The 17368-nt window shown below is 60.4% G+C and overlaps 1 protein-coding gene across 1 annotated transcript in view; it reads left to right on the forward strand.

Annotated features, from left to right (window-relative positions):
- SLC37A1 (solute carrier family 37 member 1) overlaps positions 1-8568 on the forward strand; it is a 29178-nt gene extending 20610 nt beyond the window's left edge. Inside the window, exons 10-19 of the mRNA XM_040986658.1 lie at positions 1118-1249; positions 2894-2984; positions 3533-3595; positions 3824-3909; positions 4013-4061; positions 4454-4527; positions 5099-5177; positions 7234-7331; positions 7593-7657; positions 8002-8568. Coding sequence (XP_040842592.1) covers positions 1118-1249; positions 2894-2984; positions 3533-3595; positions 3824-3909; positions 4013-4061; positions 4454-4527; positions 5099-5177; positions 7234-7331; positions 7593-7657; positions 8002-8017 — 753 coding nt within the window. The 3' untranslated portion in view covers positions 8018-8568. The remainder of the gene's footprint in view (positions 1-1117; positions 1250-2893; positions 2985-3532; positions 3596-3823; positions 3910-4012; positions 4062-4453; positions 4528-5098; positions 5178-7233; positions 7332-7592; positions 7658-8001) is intronic.
- The last annotated feature ends 8800 nt before the right edge of the window (positions 8569-17368 follow it).

Consider the following 17368-nt stretch of genomic DNA (forward strand, 5'->3'; position numbering starts at 1 on the left):
GAGGGAACCAGCGGTCCCCAAGCCCCAGGCCAGGCTCCGTTTCCGCATTCCTTCCCGGGACGGCCATTGCCTTCTCCACCTGTTGTCAGACTCCACGGTGAAGCTGCAGACAGCATGGGCACGAGGGCAGTGGCTAGCCAGAGGCCGTCGCCGGAGGCCACTGTCCCTGTCAGCCCCTCAGCCTCCTGAGCCCACACTGGGCACTTAGCACCCCCTGGGCTGCACCTGCTCAGCCTGCCGCCCAGTCCTAAACTTCTGGTCTGTTTTCCTTTGTTTCTTTCTTTCTTTCACTGGAAGAAAATTATAAATCTTGAAGATAGGAGGTACAAAATCTACCATTTCACCACACGTTAAATGCAGCCACATGGGTTGGAGTGAGTAAGTCCCAAAGAACCAGTTTGATTTTTGAGGTAACCGGGATACATGGAGACATTTCTTTGCAAGGCCCAGAAGCTCATAATTACTCATGAAGAACACTTTTTAATTTATTTTTTTAAAGACTTATTTATTTTTATTAGAAAGGCAGATTTACAGTGAGGAAAGAAAGTTTTCCATCTGCTGGCTCACTCCCCAAGTGGCTGCAACAGTCAGAGCTGAACTGATCCAAAGTCAGGAGCCAGGAGCTTCTTCTGGGTTTCACGTGGGTGCAGGGTCCCAAGGCTTTGGGCCGTCCTCCACTGCTTCCCCAGGCCACAGGCAGGGAGCTGGGAGGGGAGTGGAGCAGCCAGGGCATGAACCAGTGACCATATGGGAGCCAGCACCACAGGGGGAGGCTTAACCTGTTGAGCCACCGCACCAGCCCCAGAGTTTGAAGTGTTTTTGTACTGAAGTACCCTCAGCTTCTCGCACTGTTGCTTTGTTGTGTCTGACCTTGCTGCGTTGACGCAGCCGCACCGTGGCACCTGTCCTGTGCACGTGGTGTTGGCTTGCTTTTTTTTTTTTTTTCACTTTGCCAGTCATTTTTTGCTAAGAGCCCTCTGCAACGCCTGTGTGCACTCCGGCATGTGGCTCGTCCTGGACGAAGCCCAGGCCTGTGTCCCCTGAGGGTGCTGTCCGGCAGCAGGCAGGAGCGGGCTGAGAAGGACGCGGCTCACCGTTCTCGCTCTCTCCCCCACAGGACCCCGAGATGCAGTGCCTGCTGCTGTCGGACGGCAAGAGCTCCGGCCACCCGAACCACGTGGTCATCCTTCCGGGGGACGGGGGCAGCGGCATGGCCGCCATCAGCTTCCTGGGCGCCTTGAGGATTCCGGTGAGTGGACGCTGGGCCGACGTCCGCTGGGTCAGGCCTGCAGGCAGACATCTGGGCCTGCACGCTGCCCAGGCCAGGTGGCCATGGCACAGAGTGAGGACAGCCTGGAGCCAGGCCACAGTGCGGAGGGAGACCCAGCGGTCTTTTCCTGCCCTCCTACTAGGCTTCGGTTGTTCTGAAATGAGAAATTCAACATTCCATAAACAAAGACGTATTTTTAATCCCCTTCAAAAAAAACGGCTGCTCTAGACCCACTGCACAATGTGATCATGACCAGGCGGGGGAGCGGCGGGCTTGACCCTAACACACATGCCCCACCTGACACTGGGGTTCCTGGGTGTGTTTTCCCTGGAAAGCGGGTGTGCGTGCCGGGGGGAGGGCTCCTCCAGCTGCATGCACGGGAAGGACCCACTAGAGAACAGGCCAGTGGGCACGCGCTCCCGGCCCAGGCCAGCACCCAGAGACCCCACGTGAGATTCAAGTAGATGAACATGAAAGCCCCCTCGTTGAGGACCCCCCTTCGGAGGAGTTGTGCAGTGGGTGGTGTGGGATGCCAATTGGCGGCTATAGCTCTGCCCTGGAGACGGGCATCAAGGCCGATCCTGCAGTGGCCCCCGCCGGCCCCCACTATGGATGGAGGCCTGCGCGCACACACACACACACACACACACACACACACACACACACTGCCAGGGGATGCCAAGCCCACAACAGGTATGTTGGGGCTGAGGGGAGCAGCCCATGTCCAGGGAGCCAGGCAGGACAAGCCACCTGGCCTGCCCCCCACGTGGTGACCAGGCCCGTGTCCTTCCCCCCAGGCCCTGCCTTGGGGGCCCCTGGGTGCGTAGGCTGCGAATGTAAATCAGGCACGCACCCCCAGGGTGCAGGACTTTAATATAACACTGAGCAATCGGAGAAGGGCAGGGAGCGGGCCAGGGCCCCAGGAGAAACTGGGTCCCTGCGGCGGCAGCGGCTGATGCCAGCGGGCTCGGGGGAGCCGGGGGCCAGCCTGCGGCCGCCGACTTAAACAAAATGCTATGAAACAGCGTGTTCTCATTAGCGGCCAGTCACCCTCCACTGCCCCAAATACTTGGCGAAAGTAGGGCGGCCTGGTGCCCACTGGCTCCCGCCTGGCACAGTGCTGCTGCTCCAGGGACGAAGTGAGCTGACCGCCCCATGGTCAGCGACTCCCACACGCATCCCCACCAGCAGACAGCAGCTGTGGACACTTGGAAAATGACCAAGGGAAACATCCTGGACCCTAAGCCGGGACAGCGTGGGGACAGCCAGAGGCGGCTGGGGTCCCTGGCTTCTCCACCCGCACATGCTGCATGGCATCCACAGCCCCGCTGCCCCCTCCACCCTGTTGGACCTGCCACAGGTGCCAGTTCACCCCGCACCTGTCCCTGCAAGCCCCTGCTTCCTGGGCCCACTGCCATCCCCAGCAGCCGCTGGCAGGTGTCACACGCAGGCCGCCCCTGGCATGTGGCAGCATGGCCAGACCCACTGCTGGTCTGTGCAGCCCCCGGGGGCACGCCTGTTTGCAGAAGCCACTGGGCCAGGCCCCCAGCCCAAGGCCGTGGGCTGTGCTGATCGGTGCCGAGGCCCCGCGTGGAGGCCAGCGCCCTTGCCTGTGTGTTGCAGGGCGTCATCGAGTTCTCGCTGTGTCTGCTGTTTGCCAAGCTGGTCAGCTACACCTTCCTCTTCTGGCTGCCACTGTACATCACGAGCGTGGGTGAGAGCTCTCTTGGATTACCCCACGTGACTCTAAACGGGGTCACGCAATCCACGGCCCCTGGGCAGCCACGTCCCCGCTGGCGCTTGGCTCCCGAGGGTCCTCCCTTTTCCGGCTGTGCTGGGAAACAAGAACAGGGCCCCGCCAGCCTGAGTCAGCAAGTCCCTGCTGATCTGAGCCAAGCAGGTGGAGCCGTGGGCTGTGATGGGCAGACAGAGCCTGCCTGCCCCAAACTGGACTGCGTGTAACCCCAAGAAGAGATTCCCAAGGTGGTGGGGAGTGGCCAGGGCCACGGAGTCCCCGGGGAATGAGAAGGAGCGGACAGCAGGGGACTCCCCCAGCCCCCATCTGCTCTGTTTCCTTGCCCTGTCAATCTCCCATCGCTAACAGGCCGGGAGTCCTGCGCCTGCCAGGATCCCAGCTGCAAGGGACAGGGGCGGCCGAGGGGGTGGAGTGACCACGGAGCCCTGCTTGCCTCCCCACCCGCCGAAGCCCCTCCCCTGGCGGGAGGCCCAGCCGCCCCTTAGCGCCCTCTGCTGTCCCCGCAGATCACCTGGACGCCAAGAAAGCTGGTGAGCTCTCCACCCTGTTCGACGTGGGCGGGATCTTCGGTGAGCTGGGGGCTGCTGGCGCCGCCCTTACGGGGACAAGGCTGTGTCACCAAGGGGCTCGCTGGGCCTGAGTGGCCTGTGCCTCCCCCTTTCCCGGGACTAGCGGCCTCAGCGGGTGACAGGCAGTGCAGGGGCCAACCTGGCAGGTGGAGGGGCTTCTGCGGGTGGGGGAGGCAAGAAGGGCTCCGTGGTCACTCCACCCCCTCCGCCCGCCCCTGAACCTTACAGGTGGGATCCTGGCGGGCGTGATCTCAGACCGCCTGGAGAAACGGGCCTCCACCTGCGGCCTCATGCTGCTGCTGGCGGCACCCACGGTGAGCCCCGCCTGCCCCTCTGCCCCTGAGCCCTGCTGTGCCCCGCAGCTGCAGGCTTCCCCAGCCGCGCCTCTGGCCTGACCGCGTTCTCATCCGTCCACAGCTCTACGTCTTCTCCACCGTCAGCAGGATGGGCCTAGAGGCCACTGTCGGTGAGTGCGTGGCATCGTGCCGCTTGCCCAGCACCTGCGTGGTCCGTGTGGCTCAGGGAGCAGAGCCTGAGGGCGGGCCGGCAGGAGGTGTCAGCCACTGCACCTGCAGTAGGTGCCATGGCCACCACAGGCCGGTGGTGGGCAGAGGCTGGGGTAGCAGTCCCAGCCACCAGGTTAACTGTTGCTGAGCATCCTGCAGACGGGGCTCTCAGATGATGCCTGTGGCTCGCAGACGGCAGCAGGTGCCATGGACCGGTATGGGATATGAGACGGACAGCAGCCGCCTGGGCCAGTGCAGAGCCCTGTGGGCTCCCAGAGAGGGCACACGCGGCCAGAAGTGCTCCCAGCGGACATGGCTCCACTCTAATCCCTGCCACCCACCCCTTCCACAGCCATGCTGCTGCTCAGTGGGGCCCTGGTCAGCGGGCCCTACGCGCTCATCACCACTGCCGTCTCTGCCGACCTGGTGAGTGCCCCCCTGCCCTGGGTGCATGCTGGCCCTCCCTGTACCCCACGCCCGCCCCCTGCCTCCTGGGGCAGCTTTTAGAGACCAGGACTGCCGCTAGCTGGATGGCCACTCGGCACCTGTGCCTGGGTGTCTCGGGGGCTTCTCCATCCCCTGGCACACGCTGGTTTTGAAGCACAGAGGCCTCTGCCACACCCCCTGGATTGACCCTAGCTCCCAGGGAGCACAGCCCAGCTCTGGGCAGGGATGGGACCCATTCATCTCTCGTGTGTGCCATTGGCTGCCACGGTGCCAGGCGAGGAGCCAGTGAGCTGCCATGGGCAAGTGGTGCCCCAGGAACTTGGTCCCCCATGAGGGGAGCCAGGGATGGAGCTGGAAGACACAGCAGGCTGAGCTGGCTCTCAGCGTGATCGCAGGCAGTCCTCTGAGGATCCTGGGTCTCTCTGTCTCTCCCTCTCCTGGTTCACTCGTGCCCTCTCCTCCCTTCCAGGAAGTCCTCCTCTGGGGGCCCTGGGTGTCTCTGTTTCTCTTGCTCTCATGGTTCACCCATGCCCTCTCCCCACCCCCACAGGGTACTCACAAGAGTCTGAAGGGGAACTCCCACGCCTTGTCCACCGTGACGGCCATCATTGATGGGACCGGCTCTGTAGGTGCGTAGCCTCGCTGGTCGGGGCAGATGTGGCCTCCTCTCTGGGCCTGGGGGACGCCAGGGCAGCCGTCCTATGTGGCCGGCTGGGTTCAGGGCAGGGAAGAGGCAGGCGTGAAACTGGACGATCCAGCTCCCTGGACACACGTGTGGCTGTGGTCCAGGTCTCCATCTGAGAGAGCAGGGGCCTAGCCTGGTGCCCTGACCACTTACCACCATCACCGTGGTATTAGGATGCGTGGACACACTCCCCCTGACCTGCCATGCCGGGCAGGGTCGTGGTTCCCATGCCTAGCGTCCGTGTGATTCCCACAGGCTCTGCAGCAGACAGACGTGGCGGAATCAGTGAACTTGGAGAACAGGCGGTGGAGACTAGCAGACCCCTCCTAACCTGCCAGTCAGAGATGGCTGTGGCCTTGGCCGCTCACAGCACCAGCCCTGGGGAGCCCATGCTGTCCCTGTGAGACTGAATCTTGAGGGCTGCCTGGTGCCACCTGCTACCCCAGGGGCGGGTGGATGGATAGACACAGGCAGTTAGGGGGTAGGGGCCTTCACTCAGAGCCCGGTTCTTGCAGCGTCCCATGTGGCAGGCCCCGTGGCCTCGGTGCTGGCCGGGTGGCAGGTGTTCCCAGCTGATGACCTTGATGGACTGATACCATGGGTGGCTGATGCCCCCTTTAAGACTGCCTCCTGGAGCCAGGACGAGGTCAGGACAGGTGGGCTGGGGCTGCATCTGCTGATGGGTCCCATGGAGCAGCCCAGTTCCCCCTTCCCCACCCCGCATGGCTAGTGGAGCCTTCAGAAGCTTCCAGAAGCCTGGAGTCAGGAGCCACCAGGGCTGGGCTTGGGCCCCAGCAACCGCATGATAGCAGCCTGCTCACGGCCCCAGAGGTCAGTGGATGGGGCCAATTCCCCGTGTGGGGTCCGGACCATGCAGCTAATTTGGAATTTGGCAGGCAGCCCTGGTGGCTATTTTGAAACAGAGGAGCAAAGTTTAAAGAGAGGAAAATCACCAACCAGGGGGAGAACTCACTTTCCCTGCTGTCAGCCGAGTGGGAGGGGCCACAGGTGGTGGCCCCTCATCTGTGCCCTCTGTGCCTGGGGCAGGACACCAGATGCCACCTTCCTGGCTGTGTGGGTGAGAAAGGTGCCCACCCCCAGCCCGGAAGGAAGGTGGCAGCGAGCAGGCAGGCACTTGACACAGGCCACCTGCGCTGGGCAGCACTCGCCCCAGTATTCCTTGCTCTGGGCCACCTCGGAGTGAGTGCTGTGGATGGTCACCTTGGAAATGGCACACACTGTGTCCACCCATGGCTGCCTCCTGGGAGATGGGGACAGAGCAGGCCTGCAGTGGAGGCCCCATGTGGCGGGGACCTGGCACAGTGGCCCCAAGGGGAGAGGGGAGCCACTGCGGCCACGGGGCAAGTGCCATGGCCCCACCTTGCCCTGGCGGTACTCACTGTGTCAGAATGAAAAATGGCCACAACCTAAGAAGCTGGGGAGCCCCCCACACCCCACTTCTGGCCGTGGCCACGTGTTTCCTGCGCTGGGCTCCACCCTTCACATGCCCCACGTGCCCGTGCCACTCATGCTCTGGCTGCTTCTGTGTCCCCACCGAGCACCCGTGCTTTCTGGGGTGGCACGCTACATGGCTCCCGTCTGCTCACATCCCCAACCCCATGCTGCCCCCGACTTTGCTCCAGCCCCACCCCCATACTGCAGACCCCTTCTGCCTCCCGCCCGCCCTCCTCATCCACACGGCTCCTGGGACAAGGGCGGTGGCCACAGGAGCCCCGGCCACAGCATCTGCCAATGTTCCTCTCTCCCCGGGTCGTGTTTGTTGTGGCATCCAACTCACTAAGCGTAGGCCTGCTGGAGCCAAACAGTGGACATTCTGTAATTAAATATATGCATCTAGAATCATCCGGAAGAGGGTGCTGTCCATACGCCCGCCTCACTCCACCACGCCCACTCCGACTGCGCCTGCCACCCCATCTGACAGAGCCAGTTCCGGGCGCAGCCGCGTGGTCCCAGGCTAACTCCGCTCCGTGTCGTTCCAGGAGCCGCCCTGGGTCCTCTGCTGGCCGGCCTCATCTCCCCGTCCGGGTGGGGCAACGTCTTCTACATGCTGATGTTTGCTGACGCCTGTGCCTTGCTGGTAAGGTGGCCCCTGGCATTGCAAGGCCCTCTCAGTGCCCCCCAAGGCCCTGGGGCTCCCTGGTTAGAAGTGGGGCTGCGCATTGCTCTGCAGTCCCAGGCAGGTCCAGGGCACGCGGGCTGCTGTCCTCTGGCCGGCCAGCCGTGTGGCTGCAGCCTGGGCGTGTCCCTGAGGCTCCCGTGTGCATCCGAGGGGGTCACAGCAGCGGCACCCCGGTTCCCATGAGCCCTGACAGGCCATCTTGCCTTTGTTTGGGTGCAGTTCCTGATCCGCCTCATTCACAAGGAGCTGAGCTGTCCGGGGCCAGTGGCGAGTGACCAGGCTCCGTAAGTCCACGGCGGGACCCCCACCCCAGCCCATCCAGGGATCAAAGGGCGGCTCCAAGTCCCCTGGCCAGCGTGTCCTAGGGTGCCACGGCCCCCTCCCACCCTGCTGTACCTGTGTGGGCTGAGTGGGGTCATCCCTCCCCGGAGGGTCCTCTACTGCGGCTGTGTGGGCTGTGGCTCCTTCGCTCCCTCCCTCCCACACTCTGTCCTTGGGCCGTGGGGGTGGCGCACGGCTGTGCCCCTGTCCTCTGAGATTCCTGTGTGAATGGGGCCAGAGGCCCACGTGCACCGCGTACTGCCCAGCTCCCACGCGTGACCCGCCGTTCCTCGTCCATCTCTTTCAGACTGAAGGAACACTGACAGGCAGCTGTCTGTCACACGCTGTCCCTGGAGAAGTTAGCTGAGGCATCCTGTGTTGGGGAGCACGGCTGAGCTTGCCTGTCGCACACCCCTGGACATGACACAGAATCCAGCAGGAGGATTCACGCCACACGTGGAGGCCAAGATGGCCTCAGGGGACTGCTGCCGTCCACTGCCTTAACTGTGCCTCTGGCACGGTGGCCCAGCCAGCTGCAGACCTCACTCGGACACAACAGACGACAGGAACCACCCTGTCCCCGCTCAGGTGCTTGTGCACAGAGCACCAGGCTTGTGGGCGGCTGCGTGGCCGAGCTGGGGAGGCTGAGAGTCCGCCTGCGTGGGCTGGCGGCCGGCCGGGAGCACCGGGACAGAGGGGCTGACCAGTCCCCTCGCCCCACGGCGGTCTCCAGCGCCTCCACACTCCTGCCCCGAGGCCGGTCGCCACCGGGGAGTCCACAGTCATAAAGCAATAAGCCCAACTGTAGCGTGGAGACGCCAGGTGCGCCGGCCACAGGGTCCTGGCCCCGAGCTCCCAGCTGCTGGGCGTGTGCCCAGGGCTCACCAGGTGGCAGGTCCACTGCAGGGTCCCGGCAGGGAGGCGGGCGCCCCCTCGCGGTCAGCGCCGGGAGCTCTGGGTTGCGCTGCCTCCCCGGTGCAGGCACCCCTGGGTTATTTATTCAGAACGTGTTATGGAGTAGAGATAGTGTTTGGTTATTTATTCCAGCAGGCGCCAGGCATCCCCTGGCTGTCTGTTTCCTTGTTTCTCTCGCAAAAGTGCTTCTCTGACCTTTAAAACAAAGTGGTTTTTTAACAAAAACCTCAAGCTGTGTGCATGGAAGGTTGATCGATGCGTCCGTCAGGAGGGAGGAGGAGGAGCTTCCTCGGCCTTGGATGCACAGCACTGGGCACCCCTGCCACACCCCTACCCATGCTTGCTGCCCTGCAGTTGCTCCCCGGAGGCCCTCTGCCTCCTTGCCACGCTGCCTGCAGTGGCCCTGAGCTGCCATCTGCACCAGCCACGTTCCCCATAGGTGTCTGCCTGGGGCACGGAGCTGACACCCCAGGGGTGGCTTAGGAAGGGCACGGAGATGCCACTGCCCCCAGCCGCTGCACAGCCAATCCCTCCAAGGCTGGCCAAATGCAGAGGTGAGGGTACCCAGCAGCCGTGCCAGCCCGGCCTCCAGCCCTCAGCCACCGCCCATTGCTGCCCGACAGCGGAAGGAAATTGCACAACCTACAAGGGAAGGGACAGCTTCACATTCTGGAAGCTTCTAGGCCAAGCTCTTCAGCCGCTCTTTTCTGAAAACAAGTACACAAAATTCCCTTTAACGGTAGCCTGGCCACGTGTGTGGGCAGAAGAGTCCGCACAACCCTGGAGGAAGAAACACGCGCTTGCTGGGCAGTACCGCATCTGTCGTCGGAGCAGCCACGTAACCACGCCCACCCAAAATGGCCAGGATGAGGAAGCTCTGGGTTGCCATGGCAATGCCACTGGACGTCTCAGTTTTCCCATTCAGGTGGGCAAACACCAAGGAAACAAATGCCAGCCTCTGGGCCAGCATTGTGGCACACCCAGCTGGCTAAGCCACGGCCCACGGCGCCTCCATCCCGTGTCCAGCTCCCTGCTAACGCACCTGGGAGGGCAGCAGAACGTGGCCACGTGCTTGGGCCCCTGTACCGATGTGGGAGACCCGGGTGACGCTCCTGCCTCAGCCTGGCCCAGTGCTGCCTGCTGTGCTATTTGGTGAGTGAATTACCAGTTCAAAAATCTCTGTGTCATTTCTAAACCACCAGGGTCAATCTCGCCTCCCCCTCACAGCTGCATCTAATCAACACAGACAACCCCACCACCACCACCTGAGCAAACAGTGGCATGGCTGGAGGGTCCGTGCCGCTCGCCTGGGGGTGGGGGAGTGGGCAGGCTCAGCACCGCGAGCAGCATCGCAGCCAAGCTTCCCAGCCTGTGTCAGTTACGTTTAGCTTATTTATTTGAAAGGCAGCTTTGGAAAGCAGGAGAGCCTGACCTTCCATCTGCCAGGTGACTCCCCGAATAGCAGCGGGAGCCAGGCTGAGGCCAGACCTACCTAAGCGAGGAGTCTGGGACTCCAGCCAGGTCCCCCACGTGGGAGCAGGGGCCCAGGCTCTGGGGATGTCCTCCACTGCCCTTCCAGGTGCATCAGTGGGGAGCTGGATCGGAAGTGGAACAGCCAGGACTCGAGCCAGTGGCGGCTTTACCTGCTGAATCAGGGCAGCCCAGCTTAGCTCTTCATATTCCGTCCTTCCCGCCCCATGTCAATCATGCCCTCCTCCTCTCAGCTCTGGGTTTGTGGTTGAGGCTGTCCCCACAGTACCTGCTGGCTCACGGCTGCGAGCGTGACTCGGTCCGATGTGTGTGAGCAAGACCAGGGCCACTGTAACTGAAAATGGAGCCATCCGGACAAATGCATGACCTTGAGTCAAAACGAGCCGGCGGCCCCGGCATGCCCAGCGTAGCAACATGGCTGGAAGCCCCTGTGTGATGGGGGTCCCGGCGCCAGGTGTATCTGGGGCCACTCCAGTGGGAACTGGGAAGCAGGTGGTTCAAGACAAGGGCAGGCCGACCTCAAGAGGCCAAATGCGAACCTTGTGTCCACTACACCCCCGCCCCAACTTCAGGTAAAAGCGACCAATTGGTTGATGTCGGGTCAAGGCTACCGCAGAGCATCTGCATAAATCAAATTGAAGCTTCCCAAAGGCCCAGCCCGGGCTTTGGGCGACAGTTTCCTGGCTGCCACCAGAGGACGCTCCAGCCCCACCTGGGTCACCACGCAGGTGGAAAGGACCACACGGCATCCCTGCTGGCCAGTACCAGAGCTCAGGGGTCGGGGGGCCTCCAGGCATCCTCCCTCCAGGACCAGCTCCCCCAGCACTGCCCACCAGCACCTCTCCCTGGTACCCACGGGGGCCTCCCTCCCTCCCCGGCAGCAGGTGTGTTTGGTGTGGGCCCTGGAGGGAGCAGGCCTGTGAACGGGGGCTGAGGAGCAGAACGAGGGCAGGGGCACCATTTTACCACCTCTTCCCTCCACCTACCCCTGCACCCCGCCATTCCACCAGGCCTCTCTGCTCCTTCATGGACAGAGAAGCAAGACCCCGAGTATCAGCTAGCTCAGGCTGCCTCAGAGGCAAGCTGGCCAAGCCAGGTCTGGGTCCCAGCCCCTGGTCTACAGCCCAGGGCTGCAGCTCGGATCCTGGTGCACAGCCCAGCACTGGATCCCAGCCCCTGGTGCACAGCTCAGCACTGGGTCCCGGCCCCTGGTGCACGGCCCAGCACTGGGTCCCAGTCTCTGACCTATAGCTCCCTTCTTTCCAAGCCAGACCCCCCTCCCCAGGCTCCCCTGACTCGCTTGGCTGTGACATCTTTGCAGGGCTTCTCCGTGAAGCAGTCATTCTGGCCGCTGGCTCCTCGCTGCCTGGCTCAGCCCCCTGCAGCGCCGTCAGCGTTCCGTACTTCCTGTCCCAGGCGTCAGCCTCTTCCATCACGCTGCATCTTCTCCCCACTCCACACACACAGCCCCAGCTTAGCACTCTGTCCAGCCATGCGTGTCCCACTGGCCTAGGGCACAGGCGCGCATGCTGGGATGACAGCTGGGCCAAGTCCAGGGTGGACAGCAGCCATCGCCCAGACGCCACCTGCCCCAACCCAAGGTGACTGGGTGGCAAGGACAAACCCCAGGGCGACGTGCTCCGCCGAGCTTGCCTGCTGCATCCCGTCAGCCCCTGCTGAAAGGTGAGAGAAACGAGGCGGAAGTTGGAGGCACCGGCAGGGTTATTTTTAGCATTCGCAACATGAAATGAAGATGCAAAGTGTCTCTGGCACAGAGAGGGGACGATGAGACAGGCACCCTCGGGGGACAGGCGGCACGATGAAAACCCCCCAGGGCTGGTGACCCTGACCGTGTGTGGGGACAGGAGCTCCGAGAGCGCTTTCAGGACGTGGGGGTGACATCCTCCAGGAAAAGCCAGCTCCCTTCCAAGGTGTCCCAGGCCACCTGAACCCCAAATGGAGCCAGGAGAAGCTTGGAGGGGACACGAGGGGCTCCCAGGCCTGGGTGCCGGACGTGACCATGACGCTGTCCTGTGGGCAGCCAAGGCAGGTGGGACGGCAGGCTGGGTGTGGACTCAGGTGTACACGCCACGGGACTCACTGGCCCGGCCTGGGTGGCTCGTCAGGCCAACCTACACACCCGTGTCCCTGAAGGCGCCCAGCCATCTCACGTGTCCTCCGTAGCTGCTGCCAAGACTCCCCGCGCCTCACTCCCTCTGGCACCTGCACTGCTACTTGTCGTGTGGGCCAAAGTGCTGCAGTCGGAGTGATAGCACGTCCCCTCTGGCTTGGGTAGAGGTCAGCACAGACGAGCCCTTGTCCCGCTCTGTGGTGACCAGCCACGTGGTGACGTGAGAGTGACTGGGGCACAGAGTGGCAAGGCAGAGTCCCTAGCCAGAAAGCAACGTGACAGGACTGCAGCAGGACACGAGGTGCCCAGGGGGATGGGCTGTGTCTGTACGGTGTGGGCACTGCTTTGATGCCACTGTCACCTGGCAGTCGTGCCCAGCGGGGCTGTGCTTCCAACAGAGCAGATGCTGGTTGCCGTGGAGAGGCCGTGCCGAGGGAAGAGATGAGATGAAAGGACAGGTGTACACAGGGCCCCAGGGAACCGGAAACCAGCCCGGGACGGGTGGGATCTGCCAAGCCACCACTCCTCACAGGACGGCAAAGCCATAAAGGAAAGACACCACCAGAAAGGACGCCCTCGGGCTCAGCGACGGGCAAGGCTGTGGCCAGGCACAGTGCTCCGTGGCCAGCATGTGGAGGGCATGGCCAGAGACTCCCACCAGCAGACATGATGGCTCGGGGAGGGGCTGCCCACCCCCACAGCAGACCTGCAAGGCCCTCTCTAAGGCTGAGATCAGAAGCCAACCACCGTGTGGTGAGGAGGGCATTGTGTTGCCCAAAAATCCATGGGCATGGAAAGAAAAGCACAGGGATACAGATCCTAATGGTAGTATTCTCTCTGAGGTGATGGAGGTGGTGCTCTCTGAGGTGATGGAGGTGGTGCTCTCTGAGGTGATGGAGGTGGTGCTCTCTCTGAGGTAATGGAGGTGGTGCTCTCTCTGAGGTGATGGAGGTGATGCTCTCTGAGGTGATGGAGGTGATGCTCTCTGAGGTGATGGAGGTGATGCTCTCTGAGGTGATGGAGGTGGTGCTCTCTCTGAGGTGATGGAGGTGATGCTCTCTCTGAGGTGATGGAGGTGGTGCTCTCTGAGGTGATGGAGGTGATGCTCTCTCTGAGGTGATGGAGGTGATGCTCTCTCTGAGGTGATGGAGGTGATGCTCTCTCTGAGGTGATGGAGGTGGTGATCTCTCTGAGGTGATGGAGGTGGTGCTCTCTCTGAGGTGATGGAGGTGATGCTCTCTCAGGTGATGGAGGTGATGCTCTCTGAGGTGATGGAGGTGATGCTCTCTGAGGTGATGGAGGTGATGCTCTCTCTGAGGTGATGGAGGTGGTGATCTCTCTGAGGTGATGGAGGTGGTGCTCTCTCTGAGGTGATGGAGGTGGTGCTCTCTCTGAGGTGATGGAGGTGGTGATCTCTCTGAGGTGATGGAGGTGGTGCTCTCTCTGAGGTGATGGAGGTGATGCTCTCTCTGAGGTGATGGAGGTGGTGCTCTCTGAGGTGATGGAGGTGATGCTCTCTGAGGTGATGGAGGTGGTGCTCTCTGAGGTGATGGAGTGGTGATCTCTGGTATGGAGGTGGTGCTCTCTCTGAGGTGATGGAGGTGGTGATCTCTCTGAGGTGATGGAGGTGGTGCTCTCTGAGGTGATGGAGGTGATGCTCTCTGAGGTGATGGAGGTGGTGCTCTCTCTGAGATGATGGAGGTGGCTGCTCTGGGAGACACAGCCGTCTCCCAGGTTTCTGGCCTCACACACTGTGCCCACCCCAGCAAGCCCACTTGCCAAGGAGAAGAGGTGACTTCCTGTCCCACCTGCAGGATGCTTAGAGGAGAGCTGGGCTGGCCCCTGGGGGAAGAGGCCCCAACTGAGCACAACAACCAGGCCACCCAGGAGGAAACCAGGAGCCAGGAACTCGGGTGCTTGTGCTGGGTTGCTGGCGGGCACTCGGCTGCCTTCCAGAGCCCCTAGCTGAGAGCTGGGTCAGCAGCAGAGCAGCTCAAGCTGCCTCCCCTGCAGCCCGCACGTGTCCTGCGTGCCAGCTTACCCTGCCACGCCACAGAGCCACCCTACCTCTGTGCTTGTCTAGCTGATTCTGGAAAGGCCCGAGTGCGGGATATCTCTGTGGCCCCTCCGTCTTCAGAGTTATGGGCACAAAAGTGATCACAGAGTCTGTGAGAATGTGTGTGTGAAGTGTGTAAGTAAATGTGGGTGTGTGTGAGTGAATGTATGTGAGTGTGTGTGTGAGTGAATGTGTGTATATGTGAAGGTGCATAACAGAGTAAATGTGTGTGTAAGTGTGTCCGTGTGTGAGTGTGTAAATGTGTGTGTATAAGTGTGTAAGTATGAGTGAATGTACAAGAGTGTGCACGTGTCAGTGTGCGTAGTGTGTATCGGTGTATGTGAGTGAATGTGTGTGTATAAGTGTGTGTGTTGTCTACAGTGTGTGTACCATGAGTGTGTCAGTGAACTCGTGTCAGTGTGTGCTGTGTGGGGAGTGCACGCGTGTGAGAGACGTCCCCTCAAATAGCAGCAGAAACAGTTGGTGCCCTTGTGCTTTTTGCCTTGATTTTCCACCAATACATTTTGCTCGGTTGATTTCTTTCGGTTGTATGATTGTTTTCTATTTTCATCATTTCTGTCTCTTTTTCCTCCGCTTGTGTGTTGGGTCCTAATTTCTTGACACAAATCCTCGGGCATTTTCGGTGTGCGTCTTTCTGTGGAATGGCGGAGGCTGCAGGCGCGGCTGAGCTCGCTGCAGCTCCGCTCGCGGCACCTCGCGCCTCTGCTGCCTCTCCCGGGACTTGGGAATCGGGAAACACTGTGCCCCGAGCACGGGGTCCCTGCTTTGGTCCTGCTTTCTGACAGTTTTGTTACAGTCAGAGAACTAACTCTGATTTGCTCGATCATTGACATTTGTTGGGACGTGACAGTCTATTTTGATGAATGTTTCAAATGCGCTCAGAAACAATGGGGGTTCGCATGGCCTCACGTTCCAAACATAAAGTACTCCAAAAAATGCACCGGGATCCCATAGGGGCGCCGGTTCTAATCCCGGCTGCTCCACTTCCCATCCAGCTCCCTGCCTGTGGCCTGGGAAAGCAGTCGAGGACGACCCAAAGCCTTGGGACCCTGCACCTGCATGGGAGATCCAGAAGAAGCTCCAGGCTCCTGGCTTCAGATTGGCGCAGCTCCAGCTGTTGTGGCCACTTGGGGAGTGAACCAGTAGATGGAAGATCTTTCTCTGTCTCTCCTCTGTAAATCTCACTTTACAATAAAAATTAAAAATTCTTTAAAACATGCTTTTAAAAAAAAGCATGTATTTTCCAAAAAACTGTAGAGGTTACAAAAATTTCCTTGTGCCCAAACAAGCTTATCTTTAACACATTTTCCACGAGCTTTCTGAAGGACCCCACATGGTCATGAAGGACCCACGTGTTCCCTGTGTCAGATCTGATGGTTTTGTTCAGACGCTCCACAGCCTTGGTGACAGCCTCTTGGTCCGTGTTCCCTGCGAATGACGAACAATATGCTGAGACTGCCTTCTTTGATCGGAACTATGGTTTCTACCAAAAAAAAAAAAATCAGCAGAGGAGAGGCAGACACAAAGAGCTACCATTCACACTGCTCGGTGTTGCCAGGGGCCAGGGCTGAGCCGGAGCTGCAGCAAGCAGCGGGGAGCTCGTTCCAGATCCCCGCATCGGGGCTGAGCCGGGGCAGGAGCGAGCAGCCGGGAGCTCGGTCCAGATCCCCGCATCGGGGCTGGGAGCAGAACCCACTTCCCTGCACCGTCACCCTCCTCCTCCAGAGTTTGCAGGAACTAGAAGCCCAAGACTGGGACCCAGGCACTGACACAGGAGCAGGCGTCTCCGTTAGCCGAATGCCCGCCTGCAACTGTAAACTTTGAAACCAATCCCCACTCTGTTAGATACACAAAAGCATGTCTCCTGTTGTTAGGTGCATAAAAGTGTATTTCCTGTTGTTACACACAGAAAGGTATGTTTCCTGGAGATATCAGATAATGAGATGCATATATATCAGGGACAAGTAAGTCTTCCAGTTATATCAGTGTCCCCTCCTCTCTCTCTCTCTCTCTCTCTCTCTCTCTCCACAAAGGAAGATTTACAGAGAGGACAGACAGAGGAAGACCTTCCACCCCCCAATCTTGGTTCACTCCCAAGTGGCCACAGCAACTGGAGCTGTGTTGATCCAAACCTAAGAGCCAGGAGCCTCTTCTGGGTCTCCCACGCGGGTGCAGGGTCCCAAGGCTTTGGGCCGTCCTCGACTGCTTTCCTGGGCCACAGGCAGGGAGCTGGAAGGGAAGCGGGGCTGCCGGGATTAGAACCGGCACCCTATGGGATCCTGGCACTTACGAGGGAGGACTAGTCTGCTGACCCGCTGCACCATCTCCTCCCCGCCCCTCCCACACACACACACACTTGTAACAATGAGTCACTTTCTCCTTTCTGTCTGATACTAAGCGGCAAGCACTGCTTGCTGTATGCGGATTTTGGCAGCTGCTCTAGAGCCTCTGTATTCTTGTATTTCAGATGTGCCGGGATGCAGGGGAGCAATGCTCAGAAAAAAAAAAACAGCCCCAGCCTTGCACGCCTTTCTTGCGGTTTATGCTCTTTCTTGGGGCCAATGCAGTGGTGTACAGACTGCTCTTTGGTCTACAAGCGCCAGTGTCCCATAGGAGCACTGGTTCAAGTCCCGGCTGCTCCACTTCCCATCCAGCTCCCTGACTGTGGCCTGGGAAAGCAGTCGAGGATGCTCCAAGTGTTTGGGATCCTGCATGTGCCTGGGAGGCCCAGGAGAAGCTCCTGGCTCCTGGCTTCGGATCAGCTCAGCTCCGGCCGTTGCGGCCGTTTGGGGAGTGAACCAGTGAATGGAAGCTCTTTCTCTGTCTCCTTCTGTCTGTACATCTGCCTTTCCGATGAAAATAAATGAATATTTTTTTAAATGAAACTTTCATGCTTCGTGTGTCGAGGTGTGTAGGTTTTTCCAATGTGCTTTATTCAGGACAGCTTCCTCAAGTCCACGTTCACTCCTTTCCTCATGGTCTAACGCTCTTCTGAAACCGAGTTCACAATCGCATATCGCAGTGATCACACTCGTACTTGTATGGTCAAACACCTGTCAG

Source organism: Ochotona curzoniae, unplaced genomic scaffold (genome assembly GCF_017591425.1).
Source record: "Ochotona curzoniae isolate NIBS_2020 unplaced genomic scaffold, NIBS_Ocur_1.0 contig_4516, whole genome shotgun sequence".
Taxonomy (NCBI): Eukaryota; Metazoa; Chordata; class Mammalia; order Lagomorpha; family Ochotonidae; genus Ochotona; species Ochotona curzoniae.